Source organism: Colobus angolensis, unplaced genomic scaffold (genome assembly GCF_000951035.1).
Source record: "Colobus angolensis palliatus isolate OR3802 unplaced genomic scaffold, Cang.pa_1.0 Scaffold36, whole genome shotgun sequence".
In the NCBI taxonomy this organism is placed as follows: Eukaryota; Metazoa; Chordata; class Mammalia; order Primates; family Cercopithecidae; genus Colobus; species Colobus angolensis.
The window spans coordinates 7,810,078-7,826,520 of NW_012116932.1; the positions used below are offsets into that span (position 1 = coordinate 7,810,078).

General features: G+C 43.4%; 1 protein-coding gene across 2 annotated transcripts in view; it reads left to right on the forward strand.

Moving 5' to 3' along the window:
* Positions 1 to 12,851, forward strand: part of ETV5 (ets variant 5) — a 63,150-nt gene extending 50,299 nt beyond the window's left edge. For both annotated transcript variants that reach the window (XM_011953372.1, XM_011953371.1), the window contains exons 10-13: positions 1,634 to 1,702; positions 1,881 to 2,050; positions 7,001 to 7,102; positions 10,326 to 12,851. In XM_011953372.1, the coding sequence (XP_011808762.1) occupies positions 1,634 to 1,702; positions 1,881 to 2,050; positions 7,001 to 7,102; positions 10,326 to 10,547 (563 nt within the window). In that variant the 3' untranslated portion in view covers positions 10,548 to 12,851. The remainder of the gene's footprint in view (positions 1 to 1,633; positions 1,703 to 1,880; positions 2,051 to 7,000; positions 7,103 to 10,325) is intronic.
* The last annotated feature ends 3,592 nt before the right edge of the window (positions 12,852 to 16,443 follow it).

Below are 16,443 nucleotides of genomic sequence, written 5' to 3' on the forward strand. Positions count from 1 at the left end.
GAAACAAAGAATGGCAAAATTATATCTTGGCACCTTTACTCATGGATTTTTCCTTCCTTCTTTCTTTTTTTTTTTGAGACAGAGCGTCTCTCTGTTGCCCAGGCTGGAGTACAATAGCGTGATCTCCACCCACCGCAACCTCTGCCTCCCAGATTCAAGCAATTCTCATGCCTCAGCCTCCCAGGTAGCTGGGATTACAGGCGCCCACCACTATGCCCAGCTAATTTTTTGTATTTTTACTAGAGACAGGGTTTCACCATGTTGGCCAGGCTGGTCTCGAACTCCTGACCTCACATGATCCACCCACCTCGGCCTCCCAAAGTGCTGGGATTACAGGCTATTTGTCTTCAACAAACCGATCTAAAGTCACTTATTGCCTACTCCTCCATAAGCCATATAGCACTTGTTATTATGCCTATCCTCATTCAGAACCCTTGAACTTTTATTACAGGTGCAATCATCCTTATAATTGCTCATGGAATTATAATTATAATTGCTCACCACCATGCCCAGCCTCATGGATTTTTCAAGTCGTAGTGAATCCTTCTCAGATTCTAATGGAAGTCCTTCATTGCAGAGCCTTTTCACCTACCTGCCCATACTGCATATCCAACACACATAGACCTGTACTATGAGCCAGGTGAACTGAAGGGAAAACAGAGCACAGGGAAGCACCGCTTATCAGACAGGAGCCCTGGGGGCATTCTCCTAAGATGTGTGCTGGTAAAGGAATATACACTGGAGACCTTACACCTTGACACAGGCTAAACTACAAGGAGGGATGGGACCCCCATCAAAGTTACCTGTTACCTGGCTTTGATTTAAACCAATCTTGACAGGGTGCCTAGTGACATGGTGGTTAGCACTGAATGTATATTAGGGGTTTGTGGAGGAAGACTGTCAGGCCATCCTTCCTTCTTGAGCCCTTTAACTTTTTGCCTTGCCTTCTTTTATTTCCTTTGCACGTGTTGTTGGGCCAGTTCCTCCTTCTTGACCTCTATTTTGTCATCTATACAATGAGTTTGTTTCATTGCTAGAAAGTCTTTTCAGATCCTCTCCACGGTGTCTGGTAATAATACCTCCAATACCGCTTTCGAAATCCTCTACAGGCCCAAGTCTTTATTCATTTTGGCAACATTCTTTACCCTTCAAGTTCTTTCGTAATTGAATGAGGTATGTGAGTAGTTTGGATGACTTTATAGGAAAGGTTGAAATTAATTTTAGCTAAAAGGAAAATGGCAGGTCTGTGTACAGATGAACCAAATCCATCCAGCTAGGCCAACTGAAATAGAGATATGTTTTCAGATGTAAAGGCTTAGTCAGAGCAACATTGATCCAGGCAGACCTCAGAAGCAAAATGGGAAGGAACGTCCTGGTGACTCAGCACTTCCCCGCAGCCTTAGCTGTAAAAGCAGGAATTGATGCGGCTCTGACTGAGGCGCAGGTGATTACATCAGAATCGGAATGCCTGAGCCCTCTCGAAGTCCCTGAAAATCCCGTCTGTCATAGATACAGCAGTAGGACTTAGGGTCTGAAATGACAGGATCCCACTCTAGTCCTTAAATCCATAGTTTTTTAGTACAACACAGAATTTGTTAAGCAATGTAGTCTTTCTTTTTACATTCTCTTTCAGGTTTTTCATATGAAAAAGATCCCCGATTATACTTTGACGACACTTGCGTTGTGCCTGAGAGACTGGAAGGTAAGTAGCCCCATCCAAGGTTTGTTGCCAGGTAGAGGTTGGCAGATGTCAGAACACCTCAGCCATGACTCTCTTCCCAAGTCCAGTGATTAAATCAGCATGAATAACTCCTTTTTGTCCCAACCACCTGAGAAACTTAGGACTAAGCTATTGTGTGATGTGTCCTTGTCCTAAACAGGCAAAGTCAAACAGGAGCCTACCATGTATCGAGAGGGGCCCCCTTACCAGAGGCGAGGTTCCCTTCAGCTGTGGCAGTTCCTGGTCACCCTTCTTGATGACCCAGCCAATGCCCACTTCATTGCCTGGACAGGCCGAGGCATGGAGTTCAAGCTGATAGAACCGGAAGAGGTATGCACTGGATGCTGAACTCAGATGGGTTTTGATTTGTTGTTGTTGATGATGGTGTTTTTTGTTTAGGTTTCCATTGAGGCTTCTTATTGTGTCAAGTCTGCTCTTCCTTCTCATTCATATTCTGGCCTGGCCACTGGGCTTGGCAGTATCCCTCCTATTAATGGGACAGTTTATAATGCATGGACAGGCAGAGTTCTCCACTGTAGAATACATTAAAAGTATTTGTAACACTTCTGCAAAATCTAGGGAGCAAGATCATGAAGTCTTATATTCAAATAGGATATGGTGTCCCTCTTGGAAAGTCTTTTTAGTATTGTTTCAATGATACAGACTTGTTTTGGTCTTAGCCCCCGTAGGCCATAGTCTGTCTCTGAGGCTACATGAACATACTGTATGACATTTTGACAATGTATTATAGGATACAGCTACCCACAGTGTATTTCAAATGGCTGTGGCCTGGAGAAATAAAATTATCAGAGGTGACTCAATCTTAATGAGCTTAGATTTTTTTTTTTTTTTTTTTTTTTAAGGTGTGTTATGGCCGGGCACAGTGGCTCACACCTGTAATCCCAACATTTTGGGAGGCTGAAGCAACTATATTGCTTGAGCCCAGGAGATTGAGACCAGCCTGGGTAACATGGCAAAACCTTATCTCTACAAAAAATACAAAAAAAAAAAAAAAAAAAAATTAGCTAGGCATGGTGGTGTGTGCCTATAGTCCCAACTACTTGGGAGGCTGAGGCAGGGAGGATCAATTGAGCCTGGGTGACAGAGCAAGACCCTGTGTCCAAAAAAATAAAATAAAAGTGTGTTATGTGACATCATAATAGAGTAGTTGAGAGATGATACAAACTTCAATTATTTTAATAGGAAAAAAACATTGTTACTGTGTTTGTGCCTAGAACGGAAATAACTCTGTTGACAGAACCAGTACCGTTTCTTCCATGGAGAAGACACACCCTAGAATCCCTTTCCTGAATATCACATAACAAAGTAAATTAAATCAGGCTCTCAGTATAGCATATTCTAAAGGGGTTGATTTTTAATTTCTGTTTGATTTAGAATCTAGAGAGATTATAAATGGAACAGAAATAACTGCCCAAAAAAACTGACATATGCTTCTTTTAGTAGCATGTTCTTAGGCATATAAATTAAACCAGCAGATCAAAAGGCATCTTTGGGTTGGGTATAATTAAATTGGGAACAACACTCTTAGACACTCTTAGAAAGCATTTGAACGAGAATTGCTGTTTTCAGTGTTCAGTTAACTCTAGGGCTCGCTTTAGCACACCAAAGAAATACGTTGGCATGGGGTTAACAGGAGGAGGTAGCAACCTGAGACTTGGTTTGGAAGAAGAAAGTGGTCTAATGGTTCAAATAGGAAAAGGAGGAGAATATATGGATTGGAAATTTATGAAGAATCCTGATTGATAGAAGGCAGACTTCATTAAAGGCAATTAGAAAACAAGATACGCATATGTGTTCCCTGTTTTATATTCACTCACGAGAATGGAAATGTGTCAGCATCTCTAGATGGACTAATTAAACAGCTTCTATTTGGTTCAGTCTACCTTCAGAGCTGGAGTTGAGTGCCACTGTGTTAGTTTAGTGCCTACGTGGTTTTTTCCTGCTATGTAGAAGCAGAGCCATGCTTCAGGCTTCTAGCACCCCTAGAGAGCCATCCACCCCACGTGGGCCCATGCCTCTGCTCACTGCTTTCCGAATAACGTGGCCTGGTTTATGTGAAGTTTGAGAAAAGCGTGTCACCTAGGTTCACTGAGGCTTTCTGAAAGTAGTTCTGTCATGTGGGCAGCCCTTATTGATCTATCTTGTTTCACAAACAGGAGCTTTTATTATTTTATTGCCACTGCCTCGGGCCTAAGCACAGGCCGGCCAGCTGCAGGTAAACCTGGTTATGACCCTTGGTAAAGCTGTTATTGAATCTTCTGCACTCCTACCAGTGGCATAGAGAATGATGAACAGATGGCAAAGGGCCCCTGCTTTGTTACTTAATAAAGAAACTAATATTAATACAGAATGCTCATAAATGCCAGGCAGCCAAGTCATGTGAGAAGCCTGTGGTGTCCTTGAGCCTCCCTCGGTTGACCGGGCGGCTTTGTTTCTTCAGGAAATGGTGCTTTCCACCCCACCTTGAAGTCCCCAAGCTTTCCCTAAGCTCCAGATGTTCCTTTCTCTTCATGCAGGATCAGTTGGGTGCCACATGTGCATGTTAGCCTCAGGACAGGTGACATTTGCTGAGCTCCCCCCCCCGCCCTTCCTTGTATACCTGTGAGGGCCCTGTTCTTGTTAATGTCAGGAAGATACCAGCTTCTGGAAAAAGCTGTAAGAAGTCGTCATGGGGGAGCTTGAAGGGTGAAGCGGAGGAGGAAGCTGTTGGGGACGTAATTGTAGGCAGCTGTGTGGCTGAGTAGTGCACTCTGGGTAATTATCCATAATATCCATTACACTGTGCATGGAAATTGTGGTTTTAGAACTGCGTTTTGGCAGGCCCCCTAATCAAATGTCTTTTGATAGTCATCCAGCTTAGCACCCTCTCAATTATGACTGACTCGGCTTTAATCTGGAGCCATTTTAACTGTGAATCTGCATTAATGAATATTTTGGGGGGTAGGGTTGTTTGTTGAACATGTGGCAGATAACTGCTGCTGGGAGGTTTGAAGGGATGGGCTGTTAGAAAGAGCCACTCCCTGGGCTGTGGCTGCTCTCTCTTTTAAGGGGAAGAGGAATAGGTAGATCCGTTAACTCCTTCAGCCTCAGTCCTCAAGATATGTGCTACCAAAGTAACTAATGAGAGAGAAGAAAGATCTGATGACAAGCTATTGCCTGCCTCCCCAATCCCAGAAGAGGGGCAGCCCTAATTCCCAGCTGCTCTGGAGCTGAGCCGCACCATGCATTACTGTAGAAGGAACAGCCGTGGTGAGGCCTACAGAATCACAGGGCTCCGGCCCGAGAGGATGAGTCAGTAACTATGGCTACCAGAGCTGCTTTGAAATCTGTGCATATACCAAACCTTTTTCCAGTAAGCAATTGCATATGCAAGTGACAGCTGAGAGGTGGCCGCTGAAGTTGAAGAATATTCAAAGATTGTTTTCCACCCCTTAACATAGTAAAATGATGAGGGTGGGCTTCTTTGAAATTTTCCTGTGTCACTTGTGGCAGACAGCAGTTAAAGATTAGTTTTATAAAGCATTTCTGAATAGGGTACAATGACGTATATTATTAGGTTAGCAGATTTCTCTTCTTACCATTATTTCTATTGGTTTTAAATGTTTATCTTCTCTAACCAGGATGTAATTTTTGGTTAATTTCGCCTTTTCGGCTGTTTCAAAGGTAGAGTTGAGTGGGTACCATATGGAGAAAAGAGGAGACCCAAGACATGGTGTCTCCTGTGGGGACATGAAGCAGTTGAACAGAAATTGAACTTTCACAGGGTTTCTTGCAAGGCAGAGTAAAATCATTGCTATTATTGTAATTAAGAGAGATGCATTCTTACCAGATAATTTTTGGTTTTTATTAAAGGTCATTTTAGAATCCTGAATTTAGAAGATGTTGCTTTCATTCTGCCCAGATATTTTAAGGAAAAGGTTTATGTGAAATGCTGTTTTCTCTCTGCCTCCTACTCCGTGTCTAACATTTGGCTTTTAAAATATCGAAGGGGCCAGGCGCAGTGGCTCATGCCTATAATCCCAGCACTTTGGGAGGCTGAAGCAGGTGGATCACTTGAGGTCAGGAGTTTGTGACCAGCCTGGCCAATGTGGTGAAACCCCATCTCTGCTAAAAATACAAAAATTAACCGGGCATGACGACGGACACCTGTAATCCCAGCTGCTCGGGAGGCTGAGGCCAGAGAATCACTTGAGCCTGGGAGGCAGAGGTTGCAGTGAGCCGTGATCATGCCACTGCACTCCAACCTGGGCGACAGAGACTCCATCTCAGAAGATAAAAGTAAAATATCAAAGGAATATAGTTTTTTGTTTTTTTTTTTTTTAAGTTTCCAAAACTGACCTAAAATGCTCAAAACATGACCCCTAACCCATGGTTTGCACACATTTGAAAACCTCTGAGTAAAACTCACATTTTCAGGGTTATTCTCCTACCTTGGCAGTCATTCTCATAAGTAGGATTTTGGAAGTTGATATGCTTGAGTACAGAAATTGCTTGGCTGCCGTGATAATTGGGTAAACTCTACTAGGAAATTTTCCTGCTATAAGGCTTCTTTGCCCAGCGCTCCAATTATATTGCCCTATCAGCACACCTCAGGTGGACTGGGTTGGATATAATGCATTTCAGAACTGTTTGGAAAGCCCTGTTAATTTTTCTTTAAGTGGATAATGGTGCTACATGCTTTAATGTCCATTCTGCAAGTCTGCTGGGAGCGTGGGATTGGATGGCAGCAGGCTGAAATGATCTGATTCCCCCTTAGTCCGTGAGCTGCAATAAGTAAACATCTCCCAGCCCCCCTCCAATCTTATTAGAATTGAACTTTTGCTCTGCTGGCCCATTAGCAACTCACTAGTGTATTTCTAATGTTTCAAGAATGACCATTCTAATTATTCCTTATTGACTGCTACAGAAACCATAGCACTTAATGGCAACATGTTAATGGTCTATGGGTATTGGTCAATAATTCATACGTGGAGAAACAGTAGAGGGCCTGCATCCTCTGGGATGTTAGCCAAGCCCTCTGCAATCTTAAAGTGCTAGGATTCTTCCATCTCTAGGTCTCACCTCTTAGTAGTCGTCACTGAATCATCACCTTTGTTGAACGTTTGGTCTGGAAGGAGCTAAATGCCTTCGCTTCCAGGTCAGAGTAGCGGATCATTGACCAAAGCAATCAGGTTACAGAACTGGCTCTACTGGGATTGGGAGAGAACACAGGGCCCAGGGAATGCGTTTTCATTGCTCTTCACTGTACTGTCTCTTCAGGTTGCTCGGCGCTGGGGCATCCAGAAGAACCGGCCAGCCATGAACTATGACAAGCTGAGCCGCTCTCTCCGCTATTACTATGAAAAGGGCATCATGCAGAAGGTGAGCCATTATACAAGACCCTTAGCCCACTCTGGTCTCTTTTAAGGAAAAAGTCCAGGGCTTCTGTAGTGAGACTGGTGGTCATCACTAGGAGAAAATGTTAGTCCCCTAAGTGATTCTGTGGTAGGAAACAGTCTTGAGAAGACAAACTTGAGACAAGAATCAAATGAGATATAGGGTACGTTTCATGCTCTTGGGTATGTGGAAAGTAGAAGTTGAATGTAGAACACACAATGGAAAATTAGGCTCCTCTGTTTTCCCAAAACTGCCTCTATCTATGAGAATTCCCAGAAACTTAGGCCAACTGTTGTATCCAAAAGGGACTCCGGGGAATCAGCTTGAAGGTCTCTACTTCAACAGCTTGGTTGAAGTCTCTAGTTGTTAAAACACCTAGACTTCCAAATCTGTTAGTTTGATACGCTCAGAAGTGTTAGAGGTATAAGAACATCTGATTTTTCTTTCAGACTTACAGAAACTGGAACTCAAGTTAAAAACCCAAAGTTTGTAGAATGGCAGCAGAGTCACCCGGTAGCAGGTTGCTCTTTGTGGAATAAAGGATGAAGCATATTTTGAGGAAATCAGTACAAAAATCTTAGTGGGATAGGTAGCAAGGGCCACAGTCTCAGCATCCCATGGAGAAGTAGAAGATGGGAATGGCAAGTCTTTCTTAGCTACCAGATTCGTAATGTACAGTTGCCCAGACCTGTCATTTATATGTTGAGGCAGTCTACCTGGCAGTAGCCAATAAGATGAACTTGGCAGAAGCATATGGGCAAAACTGCTGAGAACTTGTCTACAAGAAGCCGGATTCCTCTTTCTCATAGGTGGGTAATAATGTGACCCTATATTCTCGTCACCACCTTAAAAAATACTCAACAGCTCGTGATTTTCTAGATAAACTCTAGACTTGTTAGTGCTTCATACAGCCTCTGAGGCTATTCCCACTCTGGTCACCACCCAGCTCTCGTTTCTTCACTCAAACTTGACGGCTTTCACTAGCATAGCCACCTTTTACCTTAATGCAGTATTTGTTTGCCAGAGAATACATGTTACATACATGTACATTATCAAGCATACCATAAAATGGAAAACACATGTTAAATTACATCCTTCTTAAGACCTATAACATTCCTAATGCTCTCAGTACCTGGCCAGCCCTTCCTTGTTTTCTGTCTCAGTCATCACCTTTCCATTTCAGATTGGGTTGGGTGGTCCCCTTTGCTGCTTCTGATGGCACCAGTACTTGTTCCTACCACTGCTCTTCTCACTGTGTCTCAAATAACTCCTTTCTTGTTGCTACCCCCCACTCTGGAGTATGAGCTCCCTTGGGTTAGAAATTGAGGTTTAACTTCAGTGCTTGACACAGAGTTAAATGCTGTAGGACAGGTGGTCCGCTACCCTACCCCTCCTTTTTTAAAAGTATACGGTCCAGTGGTTTCACAGAGCTGTACAACCATTACCACAATCAATTTTAGAACGTTTTATCACCCCAAAAAGAAATGCCATAGCCATCAGCAGCCACCCCACATTGTCCCCTGTCCTCCTTAGAGTTGACATCATCAGGTCAAATCCTAAGTTCAGGTGGGAGAGCCATCATTCCTTTGCTGTTCCCAACTCCACATCCAACACGGGGAGATGCAACCCAGGACACAGTAACTTGAACCAGTGGAAATGAGCTGTCCTTATGACTAGCTTCTGTGTTTTCTAAGGGAGTAGAAGAGAACTTTATTTCTGAGAATAAATAGGCAAAGAGTACAAGAAGGCCCAGGAATGAGGCTTCATGGGCTCAGATCCTAACACTTCAATTTGTTGGCTGTATGATTTGAGGAAACTCACCTAATCTCCCAGAGCCTCTATTTCTAATAAAAATGTAGATAGTCACTTAATCTCCCAAAGCCTCTATTTCTAATAAAAATGTAGATAATAATTCTTGCTTTAATCCCACAGGGTAATATATTTGAAAATATTTCAGAAATAATAATGTGCCATCCAATGTAAGGAAGGGGTTATTATTTTATTTGTTATATGACTCACGAGTAAATGAGAGCTGATTAAAAGGTGAATGATAGCCCGTCAGTGTGTAGAGAGACTTAGAAAAGCTGTAGTGCCATACCCTCCGTTTTTGAAGGGAAAATTGAGGTTCCAGAGGTTAAGACTCATTAGTGACTAAACCAAGCCTGGAAGCTGGCAGCTCCTGGCTTCTGATCTAGGATTATTTCCACTGTGCTCTCCTGCCTCACTCTTCCACACAAACTAATTTTCAGGGTTGGGCTTTAAGGTAAAACTGGCATACAACACTAACTAGAGATGGTTGATTGATAGAGATTTGGAAGCAGAGCCATACTTGTTCAATTAAAAAAAAGATTTTAGAATCATAGCAGAGTGACTGAAGGGCAAGATTAAACTCAACAGTTTGAATTTTTAAATCTAAAATGTTTATCTTATCAGTAATTTGGGTGCCTTCCCTTGCCTCTCTGCGTCTCCAGACAGAAGCCAATTACTGGGTTTGATTTTCGGTATTAGGTGCCTCTTGTACTGTTGCTAAACAACCAGCAGAGAGAAGGTGATCCCATTGACACAGATGGCTCATCAGCCACATACCATGAGGCCCTTGAATAACCAAGACCTTCTGGTTCTAATATTATAATGCAGAAAACCCATAGAAAGGTAGTTAGCGGTTCCCTCAGTGTGACAGAGCCATGCGATGAGTCATTTAAAACTGCAGGGTAAGCCAAAAGCAATTCTTTTCTGCTTCGGAACATACTTAAGGCTTCTGCACAGGCTCTCTCTCATCAGATTTCTAACCTTTCAAAATAACAAGGCCATACTGTGAAGACTGTAAACTCTGAAGGTGACCAAAAATATGGTCAGGCTTCTGCCTTGCACCTATCAGTCCTTACACCTTTTTGGAACACCAAACTCCAGGCTCAGTATAACCATGCTTTCAAAGCTGTCACTGGAAGACAGAAAGTGGGAATTTTCTTTTAAGAGTCCATCTAGTGTGAATTTGAAATTCAGATACCTTCTTTTTTAACTGCTGTAGTGTCAGTAAAATACTTGGCAGCTAATAGGTTCCCAGGATTTCTCAAAATAAGTCTGAGTGATGGGGGTAATCAGCTTCTCCTTTGGTCCCTGGCTTTGTGACTTAGGAATACCTTGTTCTCTTCCCCTGATCCCATGCCCTGTTCCAACTGGGCCCTGTAAGATGTGTTTTCTCCCTCAGGTGGCTGGAGAGCGATACGTCTACAAATTTGTCTGTGACCCAGATGCCCTCTTTTCCATGGCTTTCCCGGATAACCAGCGTCCGTTCCTGAAGGCAGAGTCCGAGTGCCACCTCAGCGAGGAGGATACCCTGCCGCTGACCCACTTTGAAGACAGCCCTGCTTACCTCCTGGACATGGACCGCTGCAGCAGCCTCCCCTATGCCGAAGGCTTTGCTTACTAAGTTTCTGAGTGGCAGAGTGGCCAAACCCTAGAGCTAGCAGTTCCCATTCAGGCAAATGAGGGCAGTGGTTTTGTTTGTGTTCTTGACTGTTCCTAAAGCTTGCCCTTTGAGTATTATCTGGAGAACCCAAGTCGTCTCTGGATTGGCACCCTTAAAGACAGATACATTGGCTGGGGAGTGGGAACAGGGAGGGGCAAAAAAACCACCAAAAGGCTGGTGCCTCAACTCTGATTCTGGTGAGGTTTCTGGGAAGAGATCAAAATGGAGTCTCCTTACCATGGACAATATATGCAAAGCAATATCTTGTTCAGGTTAGTACCCGCAAAACGGGACACAGTATGTGACAATCTGCATCGATCATGGACTACTAAATGCCTTTACATAGAAGGGCTCTGATTTGCACAATTTGTCGAAAAATCACAAACCCATAGAAAAGTAAGTAGGCTAAGTTGGGGAGGCTCAAACCATTAAGGGTTAAAAATATATCTTAAACATTGGAAAGCTCTTCTAGCTGAATCTGAAATATTACCCCTTGTCTAGAAAAAGGAGGGGCAGTTAGAACAGCTGTAGCCCACTCCGTGGTTCTCAAAATCATAAACCATGGCTACTCTTGGGAACCATCAGCCATGTGATCGCCAAGTAGAGCAAGCACTCTTTCTCTTCCCAATCACATGGCTGAGTGTGGATGACTTTTATTTTAGGAGAAGGGCGATTAACACTTTTGACAGTATTTTGTTTTGCCTTGATTTGGGGGATTGTTTTGTTTTGGTGGTTGTTTTGGAAAAACAGTTTATAAACTGATTTTTGTAGTTTTGGTATTTAAAGCAAAAAAACAAAAAACAAAAACCTTTTGGTAACTGTGCACTGTGTCCTTTAGCCAGGGCCGTGCCAACTTATGAAGATACTGCAGCTTGAGAGGGGCTTTGCTGAGGCTTCCCCTTGGCCATGTGAAAGCCCGCCATGTTGCCTGCTTTGTGCTTTCTGCACCAGACAACCTGATGGAACATTTGCACCTGAGTTGTACATTTTTGAAGTGTGCAGGGCAGCCTGGACACAAGCTTAGATTCTCTGTGTATAGTTCCCCGTGTTCACTAACATGCCCTCTCTGGAAAGCATATGTATATAACATGTGTCATGTCCTTTGGAAACCTGGTCACCTGGTGAGAATCCTTTGGATTCTTCCCTGGGCATGACTGATGACAATTTCCATTTCATCGGTTTGTTTTGTTTTCCTTTTTCTTTAAATCTTGGACTTTAGACCCTACCTGTATGATTCAGTAGGGTTTGAGACTTACGTGTGTAACTGACAGGTAAGCAACAGTGCTAGCATTCTAGATTCCTGCCTTTTTTTAAAAAGAAATTATTCTCATTGCTGTATTATATTGGAAAAGTTTTAAACAACCAAGCTAAAGCTACGTGAAAGTTGAGCTCAAAGTAGAGGAAAAGTTACTGGTGGTACCTTGCTGCCTGCTCTGCTGGTAGAATTCTGTGCTCCCCATGACATTTAGCACATTAAGAAGGACTACACTGTTCCTCGTATGTGAAGGAGGCAGTGCTGACTCGGTGAGTGTGAGACACATGTTTAAACTGCTTTTCTATCAATGGAGCACTCCACAGTCGCAAACTGTCCCCCTTATGACCGACAGCACATTTGTGAAGAGGTTCACAGGGATAAGGGGTGCACTTTATAGCTATGGAAACGTGAGATTCTCCTCTATTGGAAGCTAATTAGCCCACAAAGGTGGTAAACCTGTAGCTTGGGCCTTAATTAGCGTTGTACTCTAATCAAAGGACTCTTTCTAAACCATATTTATAGCTTTCTTAACCTACACATAGTCTATACATAGATGCATATTTTACCCCCAGCTGGCTAGAGATTTATTTGTTGTAAATGCTGTATAGATTTGGGTTTCCTTTCTTTACTTACCCTGGTTTGGATTTTTTTTTGAATGGATTTATGCTGTCTTAGCAATATGAAAATAATCCTCTGTAGCCTGAGCTACCCCTCCCCTGCTGTAACTTACGTGGCCTGTGCTGTCACCGGGCATAGGACAGCAGCATCACCATTGCATTCCCATTAGACTCATGCACCTCCCGGATGGTTTTTGGTTTTTTCGGGGGTTCTTTGGGGTTTGTTTGTTTGTTTGCTTCTTTTCCAGAGTGTGGAAAGTCTACAGTGCAGAAAGGCTTTAACCTGCCAGTTGATTTGAAATACTTTCCCCTGCGCAGGGCCGTATGCATCCTGCCAAGCTGCGTTATATTCTGTACTGTGTACAATAAAGAAGTTTGCTTTTCGTTTACCAAGCACCTGAACCTGCCTCTTTCTTGCCCTCATTGGTCTAATTTTAAAGCAGGCAAAAGCCCCCTGGCTTTCTCTCCGCCCCCACCCTAGCCCTCTCAACAATATAACCTTACCAGTGGACAGTGGAATTGAGGGTAGTTTAGGGAACTCTGTTACCTGGAAATAGACGTAGACAACTGCTCTTAAACTCCAGCTAAAAATGTAATCCAAAGAGGTGGAAAGTCAAGAGATCCTCTTCCCAGCCAATGGTAAGCTGAGATTGCCTCATCCCCTTGAGCCCACCGAGCCACCAATTGTTAGTAACTTTTTTTTTTTTTATTTTAAAGTATAGCCCATGTTTGGCTTTGGGTTGTGTGAAAAGATTACAAAGTAGTCTAGGACTTTTGAGTCCCAGGTTTATTCTCAGCCCCTTATGTGAATACTTTGAAAACCAATAAGAACTTAAGACCATTCATTTTCTAATTTTTCCCCAATAAGTTTTGCTCTTGACAAGTAAAAATTCAATTAATGGTTGGTAAATAACAAAAAAAGCTCAGGAAAGTTTTGCCCACTATGTTTTTTTCTAGCCATGCAGCAGTAAAAACCTTTCCTCCAAGTTTGTCTTTTTCAAATATATATCACTCGGGAAATATGTGGAAGAAAATAAAGTTTGCTGGGTTGTATGCAGTATTATTACGGCTTTTAGTGCTCTTACTTCACCCTTTTCCTGCACCTCTAATTTGGCCTTTTCAAGACTCCTATTACAGTGGAGAAATAAAGTAGAACCTTTTTTCAAGCCTAGAACAGAAGGCTTTCTGTCGGTTTATCTGCTATCTTTCTTTACTGTTTTACAAGCCTCTAAGTGCAGAAACATCGAGACCGAATCGGTGCACCGCCGCTTGAATTGGAACTTGTGAGGAATGAATGTCTGCCACATAAACCCCATTAGCTTCGACAGATTAAAAAAAGATGCTTGGGGAGAAGGGGCAGGAGTGCGCAGGAAAAAGCCGTCTCAGCCTCTCAGCTTCACCAGGATAAAGCTTTAACAATCCGCTCCCCATTATTCACAGGCTCGTTATCCAGCCTGGGCCCAGACCCAGATCGTTAACCTAACGCAGGAGGTCACCAAACACTGCCGCCCTTCTAGTGTTGGGCGCTAGGATAAGGAAGCCCAGAAAATGGGCAGTTTACTCTTCATCAGGGTCGCCTTTCATGAGCCAAGCCAGGGGAACAATGCGTATTCAGTTGTTAGATGACAAAGAGGTAGTGTGAGCACAGAAGAATGTGGTTTTCAGAGCCAGAGTATGTGCAGAATCTAAATTCTAATGCAGCTGGGACAAATGTAAACTAATGTGGAAGAAAAACACTAATGTACCCAGACGGTTGGAAACTTTGGAGAGGCAGTTCGTTGCCCAGCGGTGCAGGTGGCTGCTGCTCAATGTGTGGCCTCTGAAATACAAACGAAAGGAAAAAAGTCCAAAAGATCATCAGTTTAATACAAATGCATAGTGTAAGTATTGTTTAGTACAAATACATAGTCTAAATATTCTATTCAGCATAAGTGTATTGTACTTAAAATAGAGGGAGGGTGTGAGGGTGGTACCAGGCGAGCAGCTATGTCCTTTTGATCCCAGCGAGTACACTGGTGTCCCATTCGGAAGGGGCCCTTTGAATGACCAGCCTCAGCTCCTCCAGTTTTAAGCGCTGGCTCTACACCCAAGCCTGGGTTTGTTGACCTTGGCAGTCAGATAAGCTTTGGGTAGCACTTTACAGTTTACAGAGCACTTTTTCATCTCCATTATCTTTTTGGCAGCCTTTCTTAAACAGTAATACTGTTGAAATTGAGTCTGAAGATGCCATGGCTGTTAGCCTCCAAAATTAATTTCTTTTTTGGAATTTTCACAGTGGCTACTGTGGAAAGAGGACTAGTCCCATGGAGGCTATATAGACATTTGGGTTCTGGCCCCAGTTCAGTGGTTGACTGGGTTTAACTAGATTGTCTCAGGGGCCATCTGGCCTAACCTCCCAGGTTCACTGAGGGCACTGATGAAGTACTACTGCCCCGATCTCATAGGCAGTAAGGGAGAAAGAAAGGAGTTTCATAGGGAAGTCAAGGGGGGTGTGTGCGTGGGTAGGAGAGTTAACAACTAGTTAAGAACACCATTCTCGGCCGAGCGCGGTGGCTCAAGCCTGTAATCCCAGCACTTTAGGAGGCCGAGACGGGCGGATCACAAGGTCATGAGATCGAGACCATCCTGGCTAACCTGGTGAAACCCCATCTCTACTAAAAAAAAAAAAAATACACAAAACTAGCCGGGCGAGGTGGCGGGCGCCTGTAGTCCCAGCTGCTCGGGAGGCTGAGGCAGGAGAATGGCGTAAACCCGGGAGGCGGAGCTTGCAGTGAGCCGAGATCCGGCCACTGCACTCCAGCCTGGGCGACAGAGCGAGACTCCGTCTCAAAAAGAAAAAGAACACCATTCTCAAGTCACCATTTTTAAGCAAACTCTGAAGATGGCTCAGTTCCACCACTAAGGGCAAAGGGCATGTTTCTTCATTTTCAGTCATGCACTGAGCACCTACCTGCTAGGTGCCAGGCACTGCTGGATGCTAAATATAAATGAGTTAGATGGCATTTTCAAGCGAAAGCCGTTTGTGGTATAATAATTGTGTGACAACCTCTTACATGTTTAAATGCTATACTTAAACACTACTGACACCATCTTATCCAGACCATGTTGACCAGAAGCTGGGGAGGCTGGGGCATTTATCCTCCAACTCCTACCCCTATTGGTTGGAGGTTATCCCCAGAGATGTTAACTCTTCAATATATATCCTATCAGGAAGAGAAGAGAGTAGACGCAGATAATCAGTGTGCTAGGAACTGTTTTCAGATGCAGTTAGCTCAGGGAGTTGAGGGTACATGGAGCTGGCATCAGTGATGTCTGTGACACCTACCTTTAACAATTAGCCGGACTCTCCTGGATGACCTGTTTCCTAGAGTGAAACAAGGGTGAGTCTGTGCTTTCATCATTGAGTTATCATGTATCAATCATCTATGATGTGTAAGACACTGTAATAGACACTTTGCAGGTGGAGATAAGGGAGTCACAATGAAGCCCGCCCTCTCCTTCAGCACCCAGCAATCTAGTGGGGGAAACATTTCTCCAGGTGAAACTAGAATACAAGGTATAACATACTGAGTATTACTCATCCAATAAATAGTGCCTAGTTTATGCCAGGTACTGCTCTAAGATTAGTGGAGGGAAATAAATCTCTGCTTTCAAGGATCTTAATCTGAGCAAGGGAGGAAAAAAACAAATGATAGAATTTGTTAAGTATTAAGTACTACGGGAAAAAATAAATCAGGGAAAGGAAATGGTGAGTAGTGGGAGTGAAGGGTTGCAATTTTAAGTAGGGAGGTAGGTCAGGGAAGGTCTCAGTTGAGCAAAGACCAAAAAAAGTAGCTACCAGATGGATATCGGAAGGAAAAGCATTCCCTGCAGGGGGAAGAGCAAGTGCAAGACCCTGAAGCTTTGAACATGCTTGGAATATTTATGGAATAACAAGGACTGTGAAACTGGATCCAGAAGTCAGACAGAATATGGTTAAAAGAAA